The sequence below is a fragment of the Mustela lutreola genome, chromosome 5 (assembly GCF_030435805.1).
Source record: "Mustela lutreola isolate mMusLut2 chromosome 5, mMusLut2.pri, whole genome shotgun sequence".
NCBI classification, from domain to species: domain Eukaryota; kingdom Metazoa; phylum Chordata; class Mammalia; order Carnivora; family Mustelidae; genus Mustela; species Mustela lutreola.
Genome location: NC_081294.1, coordinates 33,250,321 through 33,273,363, shown reverse-complemented (window position 1 = coordinate 33,273,363; position 23,043 = coordinate 33,250,321). Strand labels below are relative to the sequence as shown.

General features: G+C 40.1%; 2 protein-coding genes across 5 annotated transcripts in view; one reads left to right on the top strand and one right to left on the bottom strand.

The window, feature by feature from the left end:
* The window catches only part of RIMOC1 (RAB7A interacting MON1-CCZ1 complex subunit 1), a 38,424-nt gene extending 26,749 nt beyond the window's left edge, over positions 1 to 11,675 (bottom strand). For 2 of the 3 annotated variants that reach the window (XM_059173889.1, XM_059173890.1), the window contains exons 1-4: positions 11,538 to 11,675; positions 10,492 to 10,553; positions 8,096 to 8,153; positions 2,721 to 2,794 (exon numbers count right to left, since the gene is read on the bottom strand). The gene's annotated coding sequence lies outside the window, so the exon portion shown is untranslated. Of the gene's footprint in view, positions 1 to 2,720; positions 2,795 to 8,095; positions 8,154 to 10,491; positions 10,554 to 11,537 lie in introns of those variants that run through there. The other variant, XM_059173891.1, reaches the window with a different exon arrangement.
* Positions 11,100 to 23,043, top strand: part of OXCT1 (3-oxoacid CoA-transferase 1) — a 128,602-nt gene continuing 116,658 nt past the window's right edge. For both annotated transcript variants that reach the window (XM_059173888.1, XM_059173887.1), the window contains exons 1-3: positions 11,100 to 11,392; positions 18,980 to 19,088; positions 20,647 to 20,737. In XM_059173888.1, coding sequence (XP_059029871.1) covers positions 11,315 to 11,392; positions 18,980 to 19,088; positions 20,647 to 20,737 — 278 coding nt within the window. In that variant the 5' untranslated portion in view covers positions 11,100 to 11,314. The remainder of the gene's footprint in view (positions 11,393 to 18,979; positions 19,089 to 20,646; positions 20,738 to 23,043) is intronic.

The following is a 23,043-nucleotide window of genomic DNA, read 5'->3' as shown; positions in this document are numbered from 1 at the left end:
ACATAAAATGGCATAAGCTAAAAACAGAAAAAAAAAAAATTTGCTGAATGATGTAACTGAAAAACAGAGGCCCAAATAAAGGCATTAGAACCAGGTCTCTCTTGAACTGCCTATTGCCTTTGGTTCTCTGTTGGCGCCATTTTCAAGGTGGTACCAATGGTGGCAAAAGGCTGCCAGCAGCATTGGGCTCCCATTCTTCAAATTATAAGCCAGTCAAAAAGAAGAGCCTTGGGCGCCTGGGTGGCTCAGTGGGTTGGGCTGCTGCCTTCTGCTCAGGTCATGATCTCAGAGTCCTGGGATCGAGGCCGGCATCAGGCTCTCTGCTCAGCAGGGAGCCTGCTTCCTCCTCTCTCTCTGCCTGCCTCTCTGCCTGCTTGTGATCTCTCTCTATCAAATGGATAAATAAAATCTTAAAAAAAAAAAAAAAAAAAAAGAAGAGCCTTAATCTAACAACCAGAACAAAATCTAAGAGCCTGGTCCTCACATGCCTGAATGTGATCAGCTGCTCATCCCTAAGGCCATTACTGTCCCCAGGGGATCACTGTCCCTTGGAGCAGGTGGGTTCACCCCTCCCTGCCAAACTGTTAGACCTGAAAGCAAAGAAAGGAAGTTTTATTTTTAAAACTGTTGGTACACAGAAAAGGGTGGATCAGAGGCTACTGAGCAGCAAAATCACAAATGTTCACTATTGTATGATCCCTGATCCCTTTGCCATGCCTACGATGTCTGAAAAGCAGAGAGATTGAGATCACTTCCAGAAAGAAAATCTTGCTCTCCCATAACGACAGATACACAGGAGGTCTAGGTGATGCTCTAACATGGTTTTAAGCAGCCTCTTCTGTCTGGCTTTTCCTTCCTCATTCCTGTCCCACCTGGCCTTCATGGTCTTAATCAATCCTTTATTCCTATTCCCAGTGAGTTATAACCAGTTTTCCTAAATGGATACAGAAGATTAAAAACTTCAGATTCTTCAAGTCCCTAACAGAAAATTATCTAAAAGGCCAATACACCCTTGCTCAGTTAATCTGAGCACAATTTATGGTTTAACACCAGTGGTATTGTGCAGATAGTTTTCTATTGTTTTTTTCAGTCCTACCAAACCCCCTCCACCATACCAGTACATATATCCTGCATAATATATCTTGTGTGTGTATGTGTTAATATAACATATGTGATTTTTTTCTAATTCAGATTTTGAGGCAAAAACACATTTTGGTCCATACAGCATGACTTAGAGCTCACATAGTAAATCAGAGTGGTAGTGGTATCAGAAAAGAATTACTTGGGGTGCCTGGGTGGCTCAATCAGTTAAGTGTCTGCTTATGGCTCAGGTCAGGATCTCACGGTCCTTGGATAAAGCCCACACTAGTCTCCCTGCCCTGAGAAGGCCTCCTTCTCTCTCGACCTCTGCCCCCCTCCCAGCTTGTCCTTTATCTCTCTTGCTATCAAAAGAATAAATAAAAATCTTTAAAAAAAAGAACAAAAGGAATTATTTTACTCTTCAAATAAATTATATTTGTATAGCACTTTTAAATTCCCAGAAAATTCTTGCACCTTATCTCTAAGTCTCAACAACTCAGTGAAGCAGGTAGATATATTTTCCATACTTCATAGGTAAAAACCTGAAACTCAGAAAAAGTTACATGACTTGTTTAATTTCCCACAAGTAGCGAGTGGCAGAGTAGAAATTAGAACCTCCTTTCTCTTGGTTCCTAGATCTCTGATCATTCCACCACTCTCACCTTCTTGCCCATCTCTCCACTTTCCAAAACCACTGGCCCTTTGGGGATGCTTTATATCACACTAGTTACCAACTGTGCCCTCAGACTATGAGAGACCTGGGTTCGAACACCATCTCCTCTTCTTACTTCTCACATCGTTTCTGCTCTGTTTAACATTTCTCACTCTCATGATTTGGCCATCATGTATACAATGTATACAATGACACCCAAATCTATCCTATCTCCAACCTAAACCTCTTCATTGAGCTTCATACTTCCATATACTGTTATATGAAATCACTTACTGGGCATTTCAGCTGTAAATGCCATAGGTATTTCAAATTTAAAATGTCCAATCCAGGGATTATCATTTCCTACCCCATCTGTGATACCCCAGCTCCTATCTTGGAATCATTCTTGAATCCTATTCACTCAGCCCCATTCCAGTTCCACCCAAACAGACACAAAGTTCTGAATATTTTACCTCCTTTCCTTTCCAAGGAGAGGTAAGCAACTATCCACCCAAAGTCTTGATTAATATATTCGATTTTATTTTATTTTTTTAAAGATTTTATTTATCTACTTGGCAGAGAGAGAGATAACAAGTAGGCAGAGAAGCAGGCAGAGAAGAGGGTGGGGGAAGCAGGACCCTGGGACCCAGGACCCTGAGTGGAAGGCAGAGGCTTTAACCCACTGAGCCACCCAGGCGCCCCCAATATATTCGATTTTATTAAAAGGATAATTGACCCATTGTGGTAGATATAGATACAGCAATAGTCCCACAAACACATCCACATCCTAATTTCTAGAATCTGTGAAAGTTACCTTACATGGCAAAGGAAGAGTAAGGTTGCAGATGGAATTGAGACTGCTAATCAGCTGATCTTAAAATAGGGATGCTACCCTGGATTATCTGGGTGAACCCATTATAATCACAAGGGTGAAAAGTGGAAGAGGGAGGCAGACGTTAGAGTGATGCCAGAGGAAAACTGGACTCACCTTTGCCAACTTTGGAGATGGAGAAAGGGGGTGATGAACCAAGGAATGTGAGTAGCCTAGAAAAAATCCAGAACCTAGAAAAGGCAAAGAAACTTGGCTAAGGCCTCCACTGGGTTTATATTTGTCACAGATTGCCACAAAATCAGTGGCTTAAAACAACACACATTTATTTCCTTATGGCTCTGGAGGTCAGAATTCCAAAATCGGTTTCAACATGTGCCAACAGGGCACACTGCCTCTCGCAGTTCCAGGGAAGAATCTGTTTCCTGTTTTTCTCCAGCTCCTAGAGCTGCATTTTTTACGTTCCCTAACTCGTAGCCCTTTCATCTGTCTTCAGAGCTAGCCATGTGGCAGATTCAAATCTTTTTGTGGAAAAAAAAAAAAACTTTTTGTGCTTTTATCCTATCACCTTCTCCTTTCTGACATCAAATCTGCTTACATTCCCGATTCTTATAAGACTTAAAGACTTAAAAGACTTGTTAGAAATTATTCATGTCTAAAGGACAGCCAGCAGAATGCTGCTGTCCAATAGAACATTCTGTGATAATGGATGTGACCTATACTTGTGCTGTATTTCATAAAAATTGAATCACATATGGTCTTTTATGACTAGCTGCTTTTGCTTATACAACGTCTTCAAGATTCATCCATTTTTGTAGCATGCATTAGTACTTCCTTCCTTTTTCTTACCAAATAAGATTCTGCTGTTTGGATATACCACATTTTATTTATTCATCAGTTGATTGGACCTTGGGTTGTTTTCACCTCTGGCAGTTAATATTGCTATAAACATTTCTGTATAAGTTTTGTGGGGCCCTATGTTTTCACTTTTTTAGGGTAAGAAATGAACTGCTGTGTCATATGGTAACTCTATGTTTGTTTGACAGACTGCCAGACTGTTTTCCATTTTACTTTCCCACCACTATGTTAGGGTTCTATTTTCCTAACATTCTCACCAACATTTCCTATTACTTCACTTTTTGATTTTAGTCATCCTACTGGGATGTTACTGGTGTAACTGGTATCGTGCTTTTGATGTGGATTTCCCTAAGGAATAATTGTGTTGAGTATCTTTTCATGTGCTTATTGGCCATTTGTGTATCTTTGAAGAAATGTCTATCCAGAGCCTTTGTACATTTTTAAATGGGCCATTAAATTTTTTATTATTGACTTGTAAGAGCTCTTTATATATTCCAAATAGAAATCGTTTGTGAGATGTATGATTTTCTCCTATATTTTCCTAGTCCATAGGTGATTTTTCACTTTCTTAATGGTGTCCTTTTTCTTTTGCTGCTCATGTTTTTTTGTTTTTCTTACTTTTCTAAGAACCCATCACCAAATCTGAGGTCATGAAATTCATCTGTGTCTTCTGGGGATTTTATAGTTTAGCTCATTTTACATTTAGGTCTTTGATCCATTTTGCATTAATTTTTGCTTCTGGTATGAATAAAGGGTCTAACTTAATTCTGCTTGTGGATATCCAGTTCTTGGAAAGACTATTTCTTGCCCATTGACTAGTCCTGGCACCTTTGTTGAAAATCAGTTGATAAGTCTTTTGATATTTTTACCTTTTTAGTGGTGGCAAAATAAAACTTTCAAAAAGGATGTACTATAATATAATGGATTGGTTCCTTATGCCTGGATAAGTGACCCTGAATTCTGCTCTACTGAGCAGCTAAAATAATAAACATGGAACATAATACAGAAATAAAGGGTATCACAATGTTTTGGCAGCATTTTTTTGAAATATATTATTGCAGGCATTAGTAGTTTTCTTAGAGCACAACTAGTGGATGGGGCCACAAAAATAAATAAATAAATAAATAATCAATCATCCAGTCAACAGGGTACATGAAAAGGTGCTCAACATCACTAACCATCAGGAAAATGCAAAAATCAAAACGACATTGAGTCATGCCAGTCAGAACAGCTGTTATTAAAATAATGTAAAAAGTAATAAGTGTTGGCAAGGATGTGGATAAAAGGGAAACCTTGTGTATTGCTGGTGGGAATATGAATTCATACAGCCACCGTGGAAAATAGGATGAAGTTTTCTCAAGAAATTTAAAATAGAAATATCATATGGTCCCACAATTCTACTTCTGGGTATTCAAAGGAAAAGAAAACACTAACTCAAAAGTTACAAGCATCTCCATGTTCACACAGCATAATTCATAATAGCCAAGGCAAGGAAGCAACCTGTATCTATGTGTTCATCAATGGATGAATGGATAAAGAAAATGTGATATATTGTTTTATACATATGTATATATATATACATCTTCTGTATATGGATATATACAAAATTCAGTCATAAAAAAGAAATTGTTGCCATTTACAACAACACAAGGGAACTTGAGGGCATTATGCTAAGTAAAATAAGTCAGACAGAGAAGAACAAATACCATCTCACTTGCATGTGGAATCTAAAAAATGAAAAACAAACAAAAATCCCCAAAGTCATAGAAAACAGAATGCTGGTTGCCAGAAGGGGTAGGGAATAGGGAAAATGGGTTAAGGGAGTCAAAAATTACAGACATCCAATTATAAAATAAATAAATCATGGGGTGTAAGGTATAGCATGGTGACTGTAACTAATAATACTATATTGTATGTAATTTTTAAGATCTCATTACAAGAAAATACATGCTGTTTGTATGTGGTGGTGGCTGTTAACTAGATCATTATGTTGTTTAACTGAAACTAAAATAATGTTATATGTCAATTATACTTTAATAAAAATTTTAAGTGACTATCTTATACCATTTTAGGAAGATGGCTTGTTTATTTTATGATTATCAGAGGCATTTATAAGAAATGTCCTAAGTTTCACTTACATTAATTAAACAGGATTTAGTCTTGCTTACATGGCTTAAATGATTTTGTTTGCTTAGGGAATTTTCAAGTTGGGTCTCCTCTTTGCATTTTATTTTAATAATAGGAAAGAAGGCATGAGCAAAGACTCCATGTCAAAAGGCCCTTAGTATGTACAGGGAGCAGAATGTGGGCTGCCATAGTTTACTTTTAAATAAAATTGCACTTATAAACCAAATAATTAGTAAACATTTACTTTAAAGTAAAAATGTATTTATAACCCAAATATTATAAAACAAATACAAAATATTATATTATTATAATATATAATAAAGATACATATATAATATGTATATATAATACATATAATACATAATAATATGTATATATAATAAAAATATCATAAAAGTGGTACTTTATAATTTAAATGATTTTTTCATTTAAATTGTGAAATATTTTTTCTGTTATAAATGAAGTCAAGATAACAAAACTCTTTTGATGAACAAAAACTTCACAACCATGGAGTTATGCCTGATGGTTTTCTTGTTTTTGTTTTTCTTTTGGGTGCACAATACTAAGAAAATTCTGATTTATACTACAGCTTCCCCTAAAATCCTTAAAATCTGTTTCAATTAAAGCCGATCAGAAGCTTAAAAGTAGCAGAAAGTGTTTGCTTCAATAGTCAATCATTAATCATATTGGTTACTTCTTGTTTGCATATACAAATGTATATTAAGTGACCAAAATTGAAGACAACTTCTAATCCTATCCATAATATGACATTATCATGAAGTGCTTTAGGTGCTCTTGTTGAAAAACTAGTATGCTGTAGAAATAATGCTAGGCAGTAGACCTGTCTGAGCAGAGCATCCAAGTATTATACATCTATATAAAATTATGTGAGTCAACATGCAAAAGTGAAAATGATAAAAAGCTAAGTACAGAGCATCTACCTTTGTTAACACTTATTTATTTTTTAAGTTCTAGCATAGGCATTGAGAGGACAGAGAAACTTTGTTAAGATCTGCCTCCTAGGGACGCCTGGGTGGCTCAGCTGGTTGAGCAGCTGCCTTCGGCTCAGGTCATGATCCCAGCCTCCTGGGATTGAGTCCCACATCGGGCTCCTTGCTCAGCCGGGAGCCGGCTTCTCCCTCTGCCTCTGCCTACCACTCTGTCTGCTTGTGCTCACTCTCGCTCCTCTCGCTCTCTGACAAATAAATAAAATCTTTAAAAAAAAAAAAAAAAAAGATCTGCCTCCTAACTGCAATCTGGTAACCTTTAGTATGTTGAAATCAGAGATAATTCACAATTGAGTGCACATGCTACTGATTTGTTAGAACTGACAGAGTAGCTCGAATATAATTTAAGATTTCATTTCAAAATATAATGTGTGTGGAACTCTGAAGTACTTCTATAAAATCATTAAGGTTATATGGTTTGCTGAGCCTGGATTAGAGAGATGGCTACAAATGAATGTTGAACTTTAATTTGTAGCCTATGAGGATTCCTGAAAAGTTCAGGAGAGTGTGTGAGAAGACCAGAGTTGTATTGGAAGTGATCATTTAAGAGGTGGTTAACTCTGAGAGGGAAAGGAAGTTTATCTAGGAAGGGACTGCAATCAAACAGATAAGAGAAACTGAAACTGAAGTTGGGCGCTTGGGCGGAATGAGGGAAACGTAGGTCTGAGGGTTGGCTTCAAAGGCATCTCATAAAAGAGAGAGGTATAAAGATAAAAGTAATCTTTAATGCTGTATAGTCCAGGGTTTGAATCCTGCCTGATATTTTCCAGATCAGAAAGCATCTGAAAAATAGTTAAGTTCACAAGGTATAACCTTCTAGCACCTGAATACTGCAAACAGATGCTGGTCTGGACATGAGCTTACATCTTCCATTCTGTGGCTCTTTTTAAACTCTTATCCACGGTGATCCCCAGAGTTAGAGAATTCTTAGCAGAACCGATATCTGAACCCAGGCAGGCTAAAAGAGTCCATGTGCTTTACCTTTTGCTACCAATATTTGTTGTGTGAATTCATCCTGAGGAAGTCAAGAGGCAAATGCTGAATAGCTTGATATATAAAGGAAATAATGCAGGGGGAAGGAGAACCAGAAGAGATGATCCCCTTCTATGCCAGGGTAGGAAGCCTGAACTTTGAATCTTTTTTAAAAAAATATTTTATTTATTTATTTCACAGAGAGAGAGAGAAAGAGAGAGAGCAAGCACACAAGCAGAAGGAACAGGAGGGAGGGAGAGAGAGAGAAGCTGTCTCCCTGCTGAGCAGAGTCCAATCCAGGGAGGCAGAGGCTTAACCAACTGAGCCACCTGGGTGCCCTTGAATTTTGGATCTTAAAGGCAGTGGGGAAAACCACTGAGGGGTTTTAAGCAGAAGTAACAATCAGATGTGAATGCGTACAAAATGGCTTTGGTGTGTTTTGCTCCTTTAAGTTTCTTTAGCACCTTAACATAAGTTTCATTTTCATTCTTGGAGTTGAACCCTCTACAAACATCTCATGTACTTATTTTACCTTTTCTCCCCCTACATTGAAAGTAAAATTTAACTTACTTTTATCCACTGAATATTAAATGCACATTAGTTAATACAAGGCACTGCTTCAAAGAATCTATGAAAACACACAAAAGAAGTAAATTAGGAGATGATGATTTGCATCATAAAACAATACATTTACAGATTTATGTAAAATTTCAAACTTCTGTCTTTCAAATCCACTAGAGGAAAATTATTTCTCTGAAGGGATTTGTTTTTATGTTAACAAACCATTGTATACAATGAAGCACACATTCTTTTTTTTAATTGACTCAAATGACTTAGTAAAAATTCCCATTACTAGTTAAGCCTGTCAAACAACCTTTGAAAAACAAGTCTTCAAATGCCCCTGTTTATCAGTGTGGAGGAGTAAATATTCCATCAAATGTGAGGGCAGGATGTCTTATCTTTCAGTAATGAGAGATGATGCTAATAAATAGCATCTTAGGATAATTTAAACAAAAATCTCTCAAGCAGAGAATGACAATTTACAATCTAACTTTGACAAATTGTCTATATTCATTCGACAGAGAGGGAAAATATATATATACACACACACATACACATATATACACATACATATATATAAATGAATGTGTATATGTATATAAAAACAACATAAGATATACATATATAAATACACATATATAAAATGACATCATACAAAATAAACTTTCCTTATTGTGTCTCTGGAATCAGGCCTTTTGTTTAAAAGCTTTGATTTCAATTAAATTCTTCCAATTTTTGAGAATGTGTAAATTAAGCTGTGCAAGATTACACAAAGTTTCCAGAATATATTTGCCAAAAGCTTTCCTTTAAAGCAAGGGGGAACCATTCTTATTAGTTCAGAAAAATTCAGATATTCAAAAAAAAATCGGTTTTTTCACAGACTAAAATTGAAATGGCTTTGTGGAACCAGGAGGGAAATGTGTACAGAAGAACTCTTCTGTAATTTGTTCAAGTTACTCCTATGTTAGATAAAATGTATAAAACACAGCCATTGAGCCATTAAAAAATAGTACAGTGTCTTGACCATAGTAAGGGTGATTTTTCCCCCCACAAGAATTAGAGTCACACAGAGTACAAGACTGGAAATGTGTGTTTTAATTTAGCCAGAGCAACAGAGACCAGCCAAGAAGAGTGAGTCATATGACCACAGTTAGATGAAGTTGCCAAAGTCGTTTTCCATTTCGTATGCCCTCTGGAAGGGCGAAAGTGGGAAAGCAGACCCAACCGTGAATGTCAGCTTTTTCACATTCTGTAAGCTACAGTACAATAACTGCTGTATGCTGTATTAGGACTAGTAATGGGATTTAAGTTCTAATACCCAAGTTTCACCTCTATCCAACTTTTTTTTTTTTTTTAAAGATTTTATTTATTTATTTGACAGACAGAGATCACAAGTAGGCAGAGAGGCAGGCAGAGAGAGAGGAGGAGGAAGCAGGCTCCCTGCTGAGCAGAGAGCCCAATGTGGGGCTTGATCCTAGGACCCTGGGATCATGACCTGAGCCGAAGGCAGAGGCTTTAACCCACTGAGCCACCCAGGCACCCCTCTATCCAACTTCTTAAGATGTGTTGAAAATATAGAGCATTACTAAGTTAATTTCTCTTAATGTAATTGGATAGTCTAACTTGGTATCTTATTCCCTCATTGATGTTGATTAAAATGATAATATCCATGAGGGAAAAGGAGCTAAAAGAATACAATAAAAGGGCAAATGCTTTTATGGAGAGACTTGAAGCTGGACCATGATTGTTCATTGCATTAGGTGTACTTGCTGAGGAAGCTAAGGTATCATTTAATTTCCTTGTGTGCTTTGCTTTGTTTCAAAACTAACACCCATATTCCCAGGACTTGGTTAGCATTTAATAAAATAAAGCCTTTACTGAGTTTCCCCTTGGTCCTTCTAATCTGCTAAGAGGATACTTCTGAAGAAATCAGATTTCGCTCATGTCCTCAAGGGGTTGTTCAAAAGATAATGCTTTGAGAGCATATATTTGCCATACCAGTTCAGGACTGCAACTTGAATGATGCCTAACATTTATTGTTTATAACAGAGCCAGAAGCTTCCCATGAACTATCTCATGTAGATCTTAGATAGTTCTGAGATTTAAAGTTTTCAGATGAGGAGGCGCCTGGGTGGCTCAGTCCTTAAGTGTCTGCCTAGCTTGGGTCAAGATCCTGGGGCCTTCAGATGGAGCCCCACATCAGGCTCCCTGCTCAGCAGGAAGCCTACTTCTCCTTTTCCCACTCCCCCTACTGTGTTCGCTCTCTTGCTGTGTATGTCTCCGTCAAATAAATTAAAAAAAAAAAAAAATTTTTTTTTTAAAATAAAATAAAATGTTCAGATAAGAGCACTGAAACAGGAAAGTTATTGTAATTTGCCCAGGGACAGTCAAAGGGGTATACACACCTGCATGTTTACAGCTGCTGAGTAATCTCTGGAGGTTTTGGGACTCAGGTGCCAGAAAAATCCTGAAAAATACAGACTTGGATGATGGGGAAGAAAGGAAGGAAGGAAGAGACGGTCCCAGAGGCCCAGCCCTAACCTAGTCTCTCTAGTCCAGGTACAGTGTTGCCTAGGCTTCCCTGGCCACACCTAATGACTTGGCTTGTGGCAGGTTCTTAAGGCAAACTTAACTTTACACAAGCCAGGGTCAAGTGTGGGGAGAGGGGACTGAGAAATGGAAGAAATGGGAACGCTGCCCGGATGGGTAAGCGAAGTAGGGGACCTCCAGGGGGTATCCCCTTTGCAGCCCACACAGGTGCCAGGCACTGTCTCCGAAAAGCAACAGACTCCGAGACAGACCCTGGGGCGCCCGAAGGCTAGGCCAACCCTCACCGCAGACCTTGGGGAAAGCAAGCCCCCGCAGCCCCTCAAAGCTAACGGACTGATGAGGGGTTGCAGCAGCAAGTGCGCGCCGACGCGGCTGCCTGGAACGCGCGGGCAACGGACACTGTCGCCCAAGGGCGGCGGCGCTTCCCCCGCCGACCGCCCCGGCGGCACCCGGCTCCCGCTCCCCGCCGGGCCCCTCCCAGCCCCGCGTCTCTCTAAACCTGCAGCCTCAGTGGGCGAGGGAGAGGAGGACGTCATCGACGCGCGGTCGAGCCTCCAGCCCGCCCCTCGAGCGTCTTCCCTTCCCTCCCTCCGCGTCGACGCGGCCGGGCCCGGCAGCGCTCCCACACCCTCACGCGCGCGCCCCAACCCGTCGCCTGCTCCACGCCCGGCCTGGAACATGGCGGCCCTCAAACTCCTCTCCGCCTGGTCCCCGCTCTGCGCCTCCGCCCGCCTCACCGGGGGCGTCTGGTCCAAGGTAAAGTGGCAGCGAAGAAGGCCACGCGCCGGCAGGACGCAGACGAAACCCCGCGTGGTGCCCGCGTTCTCCCCTGACTACACCCACCCGCTCCACCCCTCCCCTTAGCATCCGTGGCGCCGTCTCCGGGGGCACCGAGACACACCACGCTCTGCCTTGCCTCGCTGCCCCTTCGCGTGTCTGCCTCTGCGCGGTTCTGCAGCCGCTGCCCCGGGGCGGGCGCGACCAGGCGTGGGAGCACGCGGAGGGGCGGAAAGGGGGCCGGAGGGCGTCTGGCAGCGGCGCGGCGCCCTTCAGGGCTCGCTCGCGTCCTCTGGGGCATGCGTCCTCTCGGCTCGCATCTCCGCCCCGCGGGCAGCCTCCTGGGAGGGTGCCCCGGTCGAGGGAGAGGCAAGGGTGACGGCAGCAGGGGACAGGTTTGCGCCTCGCGTTGGGGGTTTTGGAGCAGGTTAGCTACGGGTCCGCGCAGGTTCGCCGCGGAGGGGGCGGATGCTCGGGGTCGCCGGGGTGGAAGGTCGTGCCCTCCCTGTCCTCCCTCATTTGGCTGCGCCGCACGGTGCGGAGGAGAAGGGGAACCCGCCGGGAGCGCTCGTCTGGGCATCTTCCCCGTCGCGCGCGCTCTTGTGGCGCAGGCATCCGGGTTGGAGGATTTCCATTTTCAAACTCTTAGCAAACATTGTGCCGCCCTTAGTGCCAGCTCTCCACCAAGTGGTATCCTGAGACACTTTTCACTGAGATTGTTGGTTGATAAGCACCCCCACCCCCCGCACGCCCGCTGGACTCTCCCTACCTGTACGCCTACGCCCAGGTGCGGTCCCTGTCCCGAGCCCTAAGAGGCCAGTACAGGCCGAGAGTGCTAGGTCCCGGAGGGTGGTTTACCTTGGCTATCAGCGTAATCGCGGGAGCGTCTTCCTTCCTAGGGGAAAACGAAAAGTGGCGTTTTTATTTAGTAGCGCATTAAATAGTTTTGAGCTTGAAAGCGTATCTTGCATAAGGTGCGTGCTCACAGGGAACTGTCGCGCCCCAGTTGCTCTGTCTTGCCCGCATCCAGTCTCTGAGAACAGTGAACGCAGAGGGGCCAGTAAGCCCCTTAGGTAAATGATATGGGATGATTTAGAACTGGGACCTTTTATTCATAAATGCATTTTAGGAAGCATTTTGGTGATTGCTGGTAGCTTTGGGTATATAAAGCATTATTAAAAGGGCACTTGACTGACCTTCAGTGACACTGCTGCGGGTGCTGAAATATGCAGACCAGGACACTGCCATACCCTTGGATCTAGGTCAAAAACATTCCCTCTTTTGGTAGTTACTTATTTACCTAAGTGTTATTTATTCACTTTCCTATGGCGTTAAACCACTTCAGAAGCCCAGCAAAACTCTTAGGAGACAGATGAGATGGGTGTGTGTGTGTGTGTGTGTGTGTGTGTGTGTTAGGCAAGTCTGTCAAGCTTTAATGAACCAGGATTACTCGGAGGTTTTAGCAAACCAGATTCTGGGTCCAACTCTAGAGTTTCTGATTTAGTAGGTCCCGTGTGGGGTCCCACACTTTACATAAATGAGTTCCCAGATGATGTTAATGCAGTTAGTCTGAGAACTACATTTCAGAGTCATTGGCATGGACTTAGATTTGAGTACAACATCCGAAGTTCTCTTTCTTCCTCCATTACTGTTTCAGAAGGAGCATTTAATACTATTCTCTATTCACTTTGGAAAATTATTACTGGAAGAAGTTCCTAAAAATACCATTAACACTTACCTGCCTTTCTTCTTTGAACCTGTTTTTTTTCCCCAGATTTCTCATCAATTACATTCTCCCCTGGTACAACTTATCAATCCATTCCACCTGGATGACACTTAGTCCTTCAAGCTCTTTCTGACCCAAAGTGAACCAGTCATAAAGTGATTGTTTCCCCCCTTGTTTTGTTCTGTTTCCATTATGGCCAATAGCATCCATATCCATCCAGGGAAATCTTGGACCCCTTCTTTCCTCCCCTCTTGCCTCCGCCTCCAGTGGATAACCAGTGTCCTGTATTTACCTTGAGCTGAAATTTCCTTGGGGATGTCCTTAGCGCTCTTTCCCAGCAACTATCTGATTCTTCCTTTTAGCTCCCTGATGAGATATTAACATTTGTATTTAAATTTTTGTAATTACTTAATGACTGTTACCTTTGCTAGTTTGCAACTTTCATCAGCGCAGGGACTATGCCTGAGTGGTTTTTTGTTTGTCTCAACGCTGTATTCCAGTATTTCATATATTTTATACAGAATGAAGATTTTTGAACAAATGGAGGAGTGAATGAAAGAATGATTTCCTCTGCCTCTTCCTGTTTCAGGCTTTCATATGAGTTTTGACATCTCTGTTTCAAAAGCTTTGGTGTCCCTTCCTCATTGAAGGAAGAAGTCAAATCTCGAGTGAGGTCCTTAAGGCCTTCCCCAGTCTTCCTTTCCAGCCTGATCTTCACAAGCTTCTCTCCATGGGGCCTGATCCCACATGTCCCTGGGCTTGGCTCCTCTCAGCTCTCAGAGAGCTTCTCCTCTTTCTGAGTTCCCCATCCTCATTAGTATTTTAACTCCTGGCAAACTCAAGCTTTCTGATACACCGGGAAGAATGCATCATGACTTCACCTCTGCTCCTTTCAAGTGCTGGGCATCACTCTATTGTTAGAATAAAAAGAACATGTATGTTCCCTCAAAAACAGTATGCTACAACTTTAGAGAATTGGCCTTAAGTCAGTAACTCCCTGTAGGGTCTTTGTGATTTATTTATTCGTGTCGTAATTGCATAACTGGTAGTGTTTAGTGTAAGGTAAACATCCACCTTTAACAGATACTGGTACTGTCAATTCACTCTTGACATTGGTAAGCGTTACAACACATATTACCACCTCCACTTGGCACTGATGCCATATTCTTGCCAAGTGCGTGTATCCACCTGCATGTTATTGCCTTTACCTTCCAACAGGGTTGTCTTCATCTCTCTCCGTATGGCTTCTCCCCACTTCTGTTTATCAAACTTTGATACTGAAGTGGGCAGTATCAGTCTCCCTGTGTCCTGATTTTTTTAACTGCAAGGTAACAAGGTAAATAACACCTGGGTGTACAGTTCTGTATCATTAAGATAAGATTCATTTAAAAATAAAGCAGTATGCTGTATGGATTTTCCCTGAAAGACCTTCAGAAGGAAGTATATATTTTCTTAAAGTTGTGGAGTATTGAATGACAAAAAAAAAAAAATAAATTTAGGCAAAAGAAAGAACGGTAGGAGTGGTTAGACAAGAAGGAGATTTTGAATTGGGAAATCATGAGATAAAATTTAGGCTCAACAGTGCACTCAGTCCTCAAATTCTAAATGTAAGATTTGAACTAGAGGACAAAGGGTGAAGATGGAGAGAATTTTAAAAGGAGAAATAGATTAAATAGAAAAAAAAAAGGCAATGTAAGAATTTTGATTATTTTTTATCTTTCAGGACCTTAACTGTTCTTTTGCAGTATAGTCATTATTATTTTCTTCCTCCAATAGTAAAGCAGAAGCTAGGGGTGCCATAAAACGTAATTTTGCTGAAGGTGGGAGAGTGAAAAAACAAAATGAAATGTTACCCAAATGTAAAGGAAGACCTTGGTGAGAAAAATCATCCCCAGAATACATTAGATGCTGAAGCCGTATAATTTATTACTCTTCATTTTTTTAGTGACCTCTGCCGACTTGAAGGCTATTTGTTTATTTATTTATGTAGTAGATGTTGCTTGAATCTTCTCACCTCACTGTTGTAGCATTTTAGAAAGTAAAGGTCAATTAAAGCAGTTTAGAGCCTCACTTTGAATTCAGTTATTTATGAAAACAGGACACCACCTCTGCTCAGTCTTAGGGGGTGTCAGCAGTGTTACTCCTTAACTCCCAGAGGCTGGGAGAATGGGAGAGAATGTGGGCAGAGACGAAGCCTGTTCAGAAAACAAACCTAGAGGCTTTTTCTGGGCTGCCGCCAAGGCTCCAAGCCTTAAAGATCCACAGGAAACACTCTGGTGTTTCAGACATTCTCCTTCCTCTTTGCCTCACTACCCGTGTTTGTATGGCCAGGTTGCCCAGTCATTTCTCAATACTTAGAATGGCATACTTAACTACAGACAAACATGTTAAAGTAATCTTAAAGTTTTCAAAACCCTCAGCAAGGATGGCATGGATTAATTTGCTATAGCATAGGTCATGGTAAAAAAAAAAAAAAACTCTTAGTAGAATTAGTAATGCATGCTTGTGTATATAGGTAAGGTGAGTGTGGGGGGCCGGGGGTTAAATGTGAAAACTAAAGCCCAGTGAAAGGCAAGTTAATTGTACTGCCCTGGTGGGGAATGGAGAGGGTTGCATGGCTTAAAGGAAGCTAACAACCCCAGGGCAACTTCTGCAGTTGAAGTGGTGTGGTTCTGATGCACCATTACTTAATCCATTACTTAAAGTCGGCACCCCTTACACTCAGATTTTGCAATTTTCCCAGTTTCTCGCAATTGTGGCTGAACTGGAATTTGAAACAAAGGTATTTTGACCCCGAGATTACTGGAGAGTGGCCCATTATGTCACACTATTGATTTCTTAGCAAATAGATAGCAAATGTCAGTATAACTAATAGATAACAAATGTCAACAAATATTAACTGAATGTGTGAAAAATGAAAAAAAACCCACCAACGTTGGGTGTAAATTCTTCATAATCTTGAGCCATTCTCACATTGCCTGCAAACATTTTTATTTCTTTAAGCTTTTGATGATCTGGATGAGTGTGAAACACTTGAATCTTTTTAAAAATACTTCTGAAGTATTTTTTTAAAAGATTTTATTTATTTGAGACAGAAAGAGAGAGAGAGTGAGTCAGGGGAAGAGTAGAGGGAGAGGGACAAGGAGACTCTGCTGAGTGCAGAGCCAGACGTGGGCCTGGATCTCAGGACCCTGAGATCATCACCTGAACTGAAATCAGGAGTCAGATGCTCAACCCACTGAGCCACCCAGGCTCCCCGTTCTGAGGTATTTTTTTAAGGTGTGGAGCAAGCATTTTAATAATTTCTGTTTGTAATGAGGACACTAATTATCAGCTGGAACAGAGGAACAGAATTCCTGACAAGTCTGTGCTTATATACTTTTGTTTCCCTTTGTGAATCTGAAAAGTTTCCTGGATCTGTAGGAGAAATGAGTTTTCTCTTAACTTCCTCTCTGTAGGATTCGTGTTTCTCGGTTTACGGATAAGTAGTTCAGTGTGATTTTAACCCCTGACTACTTAGGTGTAGAAGAGTTCTTTTATTTTCTTCCTCCTGCTCAGGCCCTGACTTTTCACCCCTTTTTATTTGGTAAGAGATACAGATTAAGATTTGTTTATTTATTGTATCTTTGACTTTTTCCAATTTTATTGAGATGTATTTGGCAAAACAATAGTGTATCAGTTTAAGGTGTACAGAGCAATGACTTCACTCTTTAGAAAAGAAGACAATAGAGTTTTTCATGAAAAAATAGGGCATTCATAAAGATTTGTTGCTGTAAATAATGAAATTGAAGTAGGATAAGATTGAGGGCTTTTGAAAATCATGGTGAGTAGCAGATTGTGGTAGAAAGATGCTGTGATGAAGGCTAAAATCCGGGATCTGGTCTTGCTTTAACACACTGTTGGGTACATTTCGAGAACTTGCTCAGTTGCAAAAACTTGACCTGTGAAATTAATTGGTAGGATTAGAATATCTGTATCTTTCTTTTTCTATTTTTGAGCAGATACCCTCGACTTTATGATTCATCTTTTGACCTCTTTATTGAGACTATTGAACTTTTTATTTCCAAGATTTAAAAAAAATATATATATTTGCATGTGTACCTGTGTGTTTAAACAGAATCCAGTAAACCTTTGCTACTGAGGATAGGACAGAGAACTAAGCTCTCTGGAGCTCAAGCTCGTTCCTTGCTAGCTCTGCCGCCATGTATTTCCCACCAGGAAGAGACAACTGGGAATAGACAACTCTCTACACCACACCTGAACCAGGGTTGAATTTAAAGGGACAAAAGTCATCTAGGTAACCTCTACTTTGGCAGCTCTCATTTGACCTTCAGTATTGTTCTCTTAAAGGAAATAGGCTTTTGTACTATTGGATACTTTTTATGAAAGAAGTTTATAGAGGAAGAAAAGAATGCTAGAAACTCCTTAATGGATTTACCTTGACCCCACAGGATGTCTGTCAAAGACCAATAAGGCAGTGTGTGTGAGCCTACATTTATGAACTTCTTGTGGTGGCGGCATATGGGGAGTCAGGAGCCTTTCTCTTTGCTCTCTCCCTTTTTAGGTTGAATATATAATAAGAGTAAAGGAGAGGTGATAATTATTATGAATGATTACAACATAGTCATCTCTAATTATCTCCTATCCATGTTGTGGATGAAGCATAGGGAGGGAAACTGTTTAAAAACAAACTGTTGATAAATGTTCACTAGATAACCTGTTATGTGCCTAAACAGGTCACTGTGGTAAGACTAGCCATGCCTTCCTTGCAGATAATAGTTGCTGTTTTTCTCAGCATCTATAAACTCCAAGCCTTATGGGTAGGGGTATTCTTTTTTTTTTTTTAAGATTTTATTTATTTATTTGACAGAGAGAGATCACAAGTAGGCAGAGAGGCAGGCAGAGAGAAAGAGAGAGAGAGGAGGAAGCAGGCTCCCTGCTGAGCAGAGAGCCCGATGCGGGACTCGATCCCAGGACCCTAAGATCATGACCCGAGCCGAAGGCAGCGGCTTAAGCCACTGAGCCACCCAGGCGCCCCGGGCAGGGGTATTCTTGTGTACTGTTCCTTACTTGCTCCCTTAGGAGGCATTCATTGATTAAAGAATGGGTCAGGGTCAAACTGTGTATTTGTATGTTGGTCGCACTGTACCTGATTTCCCACAAAGCAGCAGTCATGTCTTAATATTTACTAGATGGGAATAAACAGCAGAATAGTTGACACATAGTACATTTTCAGTGAATATTTGTTGACTGAATGCAAGGTTAGCTCACTATCAGAAACTGATGCTTGATGGCATTATTATTGTGAATCTGAGTCCCAGTGTATGAGCTATCTACTTTCAGTCTTTTGGGTGGCCACAAATGTTGGCCACAGAGTTTTCCTTTATACAATGGAAGACATTCATCACGATCACAAGGGAATTCTGGTGATAATCTATGGATAGAGATGTCCTTCCTACTACTACTTCTTCTTCTTTTTTTTTATTTTTTAAAGATTTTATTTATTTATTTGACAGGCAGATATCACAAGTAGGCAGAGCGGCAGGCAGAGAGAGAGGAGGAAGCCGGCTTCTCACTGAGAGAGCCTGATGTGAGGCTCCATCCCAGGACCCTGGGATCATGACCTGAGCCGAAGGCAGAGGCTTTAACCCACTGAGCCACCCAGGCATCCCTGTCCTTCCTACTTCTAAGATGAATTACTTGCAGCCCCACTCTTTGTTTCAAAGAGCAGATAATAAAATTATCCTTGTATATATGAAAAATGAATATGTTGGTATACATGCAAAATAAAGATATGTCTCCAAATGATGATTCACTTATAATTTTAAAAAATGTTTTAGGGATGTGTTTGCTACTTTTCAACCAGCACGCGTCACCACACCAAATTCTATACAGATCCAGTGGAAGCTGTAAAAGACATCCCTGATGGCGCAACAATACTGGTTGGTGGTGAGTAATAGTACTGTTTTCCTTTTTATGATGGTAACATCCTTATGTTTGTAGCAGAGCAGGAAATCACAGTGGCAAAGCTGTGGAATTAGAAATGCCAGTTATTTTATTACTTATTTTATTAGTTTATTTTTAGTCATTTATTGCATGTTACGTAATTATTTTATTATGTAATTATTAATATCCTCATCTTGAAAATTTAGCAGGGTTTAGCACTTGATGTTTTACTTTTTCCCTTTGTGTTTTTCCATTATTTTGAAAAGCTCAAGTTTTATTTATTTATTTTTTAATTTTTATTTGACAGACAGAGATCACCAGTAGGCAGAGAGGCAGGCAGAGAGAGGGAGAGGGAAGTGGGCTCCCTCTGAGCAGAGAGCCCGATGCAGGGCTTGATCCCAGGACCCTGAGATCATGACCTGAGCCGAAGGCAGCGGCTTCAACCCACTGAGCCATCCAGGCGCCCCGAAAAGCTCAAGTTTTAAATAGTGATGTCTTGTTAGCTTTGAAAACATTCCTAGATACGTGGGAATTCTGTTTAACTATAACATTGGCATTGATCTCATCAGCCCTTACCTAGCCACTCCTGTTATCATTCCTCATTTTAGGAGCTAGAAAGCATATTTCATCTGTCTGTTGTCGAGGCCTCTGGGTTCTATTGCTGCACCTTGTTTAGAATGTCTTTTAGAACCACTGTCTCACACTCATTAAACTTGCTGCCTGATTGAGATATATTTTATATATATATATATATGTATGTATGTATGTATATATAACTTTATTTTTTTTTTAAGTTTTTTTTTTTTAAAGATTTTATTTATTTATTTGACAGACAGAGATCACAAGTAGACAGAGAGGCAGGCAGAGAGAGAGTGAGAGAGGGAAGCAGGCTCCCTGCTGAGCAGAGAGCCCAATTTGGAACTCAGTCCTAGGACCCTGAGATCATGACCTGAGCCGAAGGCAGCAGCTTAACCCACTGAGCCACCCAGGCGCCCTTATTTTTTTATTTTATTTTATTTTTTTAATTTATAGAGCTTGATTGTAGGAATCTAGGCTGGGTTTTAGGGCTGCTGTTCATTCATTCATCTGACCAGTCATTGATGTCCGTTTTAAACCCAATTCTATTTGACAAATTGCAGAATTTATAAAGAAATAAAAGTCATTGGTCTAGGCTTCCAGTTCTGCAAAATCTACTCAGGCATTTAAAACAAACATGCTTGAAAAAGTAACTGTATAAAGGTTGAATTCTAAAGGTGGACGATAATGGATGTGCAGTTCAGTGCAAGATGTGTGATGTGTAAGCTATGTTAACTGGTTGTACCTGGCTTTATTCTTAGCATTCAAAGGTTTTACAGTTATGTCTGGTGCTATTTAACGGTGCAAAACATTTGAGTAGAGCTATGTAGCCATTTACTGAGTTGCTGAGATACATCTGTGTGTTTTGCTTAATAGATCTAATTTTGTGTTTTGCATTGTGTGTGTGTGTGTGTGTGTAAAAGAATAACATACATTTCTCTGAGAGAACATAGCCCTTTTCACAAATTGTCTTTTTCACTTACAGGTTTTGGGTTATGTGGAATTCCAGAGAATCTTATAGGAGCCTTGCTGAAGACTGGAGTGAAAGGCCTGACTGCAGTCAGCAACAATGCCGGGTACGTGTGCCTTTAGAAAACAAGTGGCTTGAAAGAAATGACAGTTCTCTATATTTATACAAAGTTCATGAATGAAAAATTTCCTCATTTTATGAGCAGTATGCTCAAGCATGAAAAGATAGTTTTTAACAAGCTCAAGAGTTGGAAGTTACATTTCTTCAAATATTTTTGGTCCCATCATTCATAATCATAAGTAAAGCAAACTTGCATAAATTTATATCTTAGTCTGATGTGCTTTTATTTTTCTAAATTCCAAATGCACTGTTAAAGTTAAAATATAGATTTTCAGATTGAATCATGCATTTTATAATTTAGAGGTGTCCCCTTATGTTACTATAAGTCATTATATAGAGAGGAAGATTTCAGTTTTAATTTGTTTCAAGTCTTTCGGGTATGCCACATTCTAGATGATATAGAGGGAGGTCATTTACCATTAAAAATGTTGCTGGTCTGGGTAGGAGGAGGATATGCAGCTAGTACCTAATACAGTAGGATCTCATCAAAATGGTCAACAATAGCTGTAACACTTTAATAATGACATGCACATTAAGATATATTTTGTTATGAAGAAAAAATTCTATTTTTATATAAGATGATAAGTTATCAGCTCTCTTTCAATAATGAAAGACTTTAAAGATCTTTAAAAAATTTAAACACTAAGGGTGCTTGGGTGGCTCATTCGGTTAAGTGTCCAACTCTTGATCTCAGCTCAGGTCTTGATCTCGGTCAGGGTAGGTGCAAGTTGTGCATTGGGCTCCATGCTGGGTGTGGAGCCTACTTAGAAAAAAAAACAACTAAATTGGCAGTTTAGCCAAGTACCAGAAATGCAATTAGTGTAAATAGTGCTAGTTATTCAGGACATGAACTAATCCTACATTTGTGCTCATACTTTGCATCTGGAAGGCCTTCCTACCTCTTCTCTGCATATCTACATCTTTCCCATTTTTCAGGATCCAAATCCAGTTACACATCCTCAAAGAAGCCTTATCTAATTATAGAACTTCCCTAGCCTTCATTGGTCTTGCCCCTTCCTGAGTTCCTTTGGACACTTCTAGCCTTTCTTCGTATACCAAATCGTATTCCTTCTCCAGTATATATTATGGACTGATCCTTTTGCTTAAAATAGTTTTCTCTTCCCTATCAGGGCTGGAGCTGGATGGGATTGTAGAGATCATCTGTTCCACTTCCCTCATTTAACAGAGGAAACTCATCTGTAAATAGAGAAGTAACTTGTTCATGATCACTTGATATTTCTTAAACATATCCCGTGCTTTTTGAGCTTACTTTGTATTTATTAAAAATACTTTTGTCTACCAGTACTTTTCTAGATAGCTCAGTGCTCACAAGGGGCGGTGTAAGTCAATGTAAATCCTTGATAGAGTAAGTACTGATAACCATCATAGAATACAAAGAAAGTTCTTTGCACACCCTCACTGACAGCTGATACTCTTAATTAGGTGGGTTTAAGGCCTAGAGGTCTACAAGAATGAAAGCTTTGTTCTGGCCATTAGATCAGATAAATGAGGAAAACTTAGCATTGCTTTGTTGGAGAAACAAAGATGATTTGGATTATGGAATAAATGGAGAAAACTTAGAATTAGAAGTAATAACTGCTTTCTTGGGGTACCTGGGTGGCTCAGTCAGTTAAGCATCCAGCTTCTGATTTCGGCTCAGGTCATGATCTAGGGTCCTGGGATCAAGCCCCTCATTGGCTCCATGCTCAGGAGTCTGCTTATCCCTCCTGCCTCTGCCCCTTCCTCCCTATAATGAATAAAATCAAATAAATAAATAAATAAATAAAATATTTTTTAAAAAAGTAATAACTGCTTTCTTATTTAAGAAAAGGCTTTTTATGGAAGGGTCTACCTGAATTAGAAGACCTTCCAAAGCTCAGGGCTCTGATTGTCTGTGTTTGTTTTGTTTTGTTTTTAGTTATCATGAGACCTGTTGCCATAAGGTACCACTTACCTTGGTGTGGAGTATTAACTATTAGTCTTGATGAGATAAACCTTCCCCTTTAGGATCACTCAGATGAATTAGGACTTTGCTACAGATTGATTAGGAAAGTAGAAAAAATAGAAAATATGCTTTTCACTGATTTTTTAAAGAAGACTTTGACATATGAATTACAAGCCCATAGGAACTAAAAGTTTTACAGTATACTATATATCAACCAATTAAATTGGAGAAGTAAGGCAAGAAGAGATGTTTTTGTTTTTTTTTTTTAAAGATTTTATTTATTTATTTGTCAGAGAGAGAGCGAGCGAGAGCGAGCACAGGCAGGCAGAGTGGCAGGCAGAGGCAGA